The sequence below is a fragment of the Otolemur garnettii genome, unplaced genomic scaffold (genome assembly GCF_000181295.1).
Source record: "Otolemur garnettii isolate 467f Iridium unplaced genomic scaffold, OtoGar3 scaffold00134, whole genome shotgun sequence".
Taxonomy (NCBI): domain Eukaryota; kingdom Metazoa; phylum Chordata; class Mammalia; order Primates; family Galagidae; genus Otolemur; species Otolemur garnettii.
In genome coordinates this window covers 2,553,450-2,556,903 of record NW_003852529.1, presented here as the reverse complement: position 1 = coordinate 2,556,903, position 3,454 = coordinate 2,553,450, and the positions used below count along the sequence as shown (strand labels likewise).

General features: G+C 58.2%; 1 protein-coding gene across 1 annotated transcript in view; it reads right to left on the bottom strand.

Annotated features, from left to right (window-relative positions):
* Positions 1–1,322: 1,322 nt before the first annotated feature.
* The window catches only part of UNC93B1 (unc-93 homolog B1, TLR signaling regulator), a 12,685-nt gene continuing 10,553 nt past the window's right edge, over positions 1,323–3,454 (bottom strand). The window contains exons 10-11 of the mRNA XM_003798306.3: positions 2,731–2,849; positions 1,323–1,977 (exon numbers count right to left, since the gene is read on the bottom strand). Of these exons, the coding sequence (XP_003798354.1) occupies positions 1,642–1,977; positions 2,731–2,849 (455 nt within the window). The 3' untranslated portion in view covers positions 1,323–1,641. The remainder of the gene's footprint in view (positions 1,978–2,730; positions 2,850–3,454) is intronic.

Sequence of the window (3,454 nt, the reverse complement as noted above, 5' to 3'; positions counted from 1 at the left end):
TGAGCATCTGGTTGCCAGCTCCAACTGGAGCTTAGTTGTATGCCTGCCACAAGGAAGTCGCCACATCTGCCTCCTGATAACTTTCTCTTCCACAACAGACCCTGTTGCGAAACCAGAAGGACAGAGCCAGTGCTTCTTGAAGCCTACTAGTTGCACCACATGACCATTTCTGGCTCTGCTTGTCACTGAAAGGCTGAGTTCAAGCCAGGCAGTTCTCCTTCCAAAATTTAGAAAACTTCAAATCTCCTGCTGCCGCCTATGTGCTTCCTACAGGGTCTGGGACCTTGGAGTCACCATGCTAAGGGGTCTAACACATGTCTTCTCTTCTACAGAGCTATGTGAATACTTTACAGAGAAGGAACCTGTGAGTAGATGGGCAACTCCTCACCCAAGACCACAGCCTGGTTCCAGGGCCCTCTAGAGGCTGCTAGAGCCAAACTCAATGGGAGGGGGGGCATGGTTTAGAATCTATAATCTAGGAAACTTGGTGAAATGAGTGCCGAGCCTCCAGGTAGGTAGGGACAAATGTCTGGCCTTCAGGGTTAGTGAGGAAGAGTGTGCCCCAGCAGAGGAACCCGCCTGGGCAGAGGACCTGTCAGGGTGCAGCCAGCAAGGGCTCCATGACCCTTGAATGGCCCCCTTGCCTGTCCTCGCCCAGCCGCTCAGGGATCTTCACAGTAGAGTCTCAGTCTTCTCTGGACAGAACAGGGCTGGAGAAAGCACCCCTAGCCCTTGGAGGGCGTCTGTCCCCTTCGCCAGCCTCTGTTCCTCATAGACAAAATGCCTGAGGTTGCAGGCTAGAAAGAGCAGTGACCAAGTTTACCGGGGCTCAGATGACCATTCCCTAGCCTTATACTGGGCACACCAAGGTGGCTCAGAAGTGGACCCTGCCTCCAAAGGTGTCACTAGGAGAGCTGTGACAATAAAGGATGAGGAACCAAAAGGGCTGGGGATGCTTGCACAGGTCGCCTGAAGGGGGTAGAGTGGCCTGGGTCTCTGGAGTCTGTCCTGTCCTCCAGATCCACAGAGACTAGCCATTCTGTCACACGCTCCGCTGCTGAGGTTGCTGCGAACTGCTCTAGTCTTCCCTCACTGGGGTGGATGGGGGTGGGGCGGACAAAGCAGGTGGGCATGGGGAGGGCGGGGCCTCCGGCAAGACAGTCCGGTGGGCGGAGCCTAGGGGACAGCCCCAGCAGGGGGCACGCGCCACCCTCACACCCGCTCCAGCGTTCGGAGGGGTCAAGGCCTCTTGCAATCCGTGCCCCAGCGGCCGGGCCTGCCAAGCGTTCTTTGTTCCCCAGGGCCTGAGAATCCCCGGTCCGTACAATACAAAATCTCTTTATTGCTTTTTTATAAAGAGTCGTGGCTTTTGGCGGACCTGAGGATAGGAGGTGTAAAGCACTGCAGGAGGTCCCTGGCCCCTCGCGGCTGGACCTGCTGGGGGCGGTAGCCCTGTAGCTGCGGTGCGCTTTCCGACCCTGGGCTTGGGGAGCGGAGCTGTGGAAGTTCCAGGAGACCCCAGACCTGTGGCGGGACCAGGGGTCCTACCTGAAGACAGCGTAGCGTCCACAGAGGCCCCCCGACCTGCGGCACAGAGAATTGAGGCCGACAAGGCGAGGGCGGAGTCGGGGCCGCTGCCCCTTACTGTTCCTCGGGTCCATCGCCCCCCAGCGCCTGCTCGTAGGGGCAGGCCCGGCGGTGGGGGCCCGCGGGCTCGGGGCCTGGTCCGTGCCCCGCGGGCAGCGCCTCCTCCTCTGCGTTGTCGCCCCGGCCGCCACCGCCAACGCCGCCCCGCTCGCCCTCCGTGTCGCTCTCATCGGAGTTATCCTCTTCCAGATAGCGGTAGCCGCGCACCTTGTGCTGTGGCCGCGGGATACGAGGCTGACGTGGGACCACGCCCCGCCGCAGCTTCTGCTCCATCCGCAAGTACGAGATCGCGGCCGCCAGCAGCGTCAACAGAAGCACCACCAGCTTGGCCTGGGCGCAAGGAGGAGGAAGCAGGGCACCAATGGGCTGCGGCTCCCCACACAGAGACAGGCCACACCCATCCCCGCCTCGCACCCGGCTCCTCCGCCACCCTCCCCGCCACCTCCCCGCCACCTCCCCGCCACCTCGGCCTGGACTCTCTCAGGAACCCCCACCCACGCTTCTTGGGTCCCCTCCTACCGGCAAGGCTCAAATCCGGCCACCCTGGGGACCTCAGTTTCACTCACTTTAAGAGGGGAGAGTGACAATCCCCTTGCTTCACAGGGAAAATGTGCGGGTGTTGATAAAGTGCCTGGCCCTCCTGTGCAGGGCTGAGGTAGTGTCCCTTCAACACCAGTGGACCTTAGCAATGCTTCTCAGACTGTAACCCACAGTCGGACTCTGCATTGTAACTCAGTAGGTACATACTCAGTAGGTATCTCTGTGCATACACCCCGCCTGCTATTTTCTATATTTCATTTTTTTAAAATGCTGATCGGGACTTGGTAAACTGAACTCACCACTATTGGTGAGCAGAGAATGAGGAGCCCACTCCCCTGAAAGCCACAGGGGGAGACAGACTGCCATGCTCAGTGGGGTGATGGGTTGGAAGCCACCTGGTTGGGGGGAGGGGAATAGGTCTTTGGTCAAGGGCCTGGCCTATGGGACATGATGCTCTTAAGGAGGCTGTGAAACCAGGATGAGTGCTCACAAAGTATCTGTTTCCTGGCGGCATGGGACCCCCCTACCCTCACCAGGCCTCACCTTCATGGGCAGGCTGGAGCCCAGGTACACGATGAAGATGGCCACGGCCTGCCACCAGTGGTAGATGGTGAAGATGAAGTCCTGCCTTTCCTTGTCTTCATACAGGATTCCCAGGAGTGCTGCAAGCAGGAAGGACAGAGCAGTTCCAGGGAGAGTTGTCACCTGTAGTCCCACCTGTGACTCCTGTAGGCCCTGCACTGGTCCCAGCTCCAGGAAGTGCTGTAAGACAGTCCAGGCTCGCCCCCTAGCGGAGCCTCTGGCTACCACACTGCCCTTCTGGGAAGCACAGGTAGGTGTGAGTATAGGAGCTGGGTGGCTGCGGGTAGGTCTCACTCTGAGACGTGCGTGGCCCCAAAAGAAGAAAGCTCTACGCTCAGTCTGTCCTGTGCCAACAGTGTAAGGGCTTTTTCTCCCCCTCACCCTAGGCCAGGGAGGGCAACTGCTGCGGTAGTCAACTTCCTGCTAAGTGCAGGAAGGGATATTTGTTTCCCGAAGAATCCTCCTCAGGGTGGGAAGAATGAGCACTGGATAGGAAGTCAGGAGACAGAGACTGTTCTCAGGACTGTGCAGTGGAGTTTAGAGATGCAGAGACGTGGGTTCAAATGCTGGCTCTGCAGGTGACTTGGGCAAGTTATTTAACTCCTACAACCACCTTTCCTGGTTGGGAAATGAGTTTATATGTTGTGTTCTAAAATAAGGTGACCAGATTTTTACATTGGTAAAG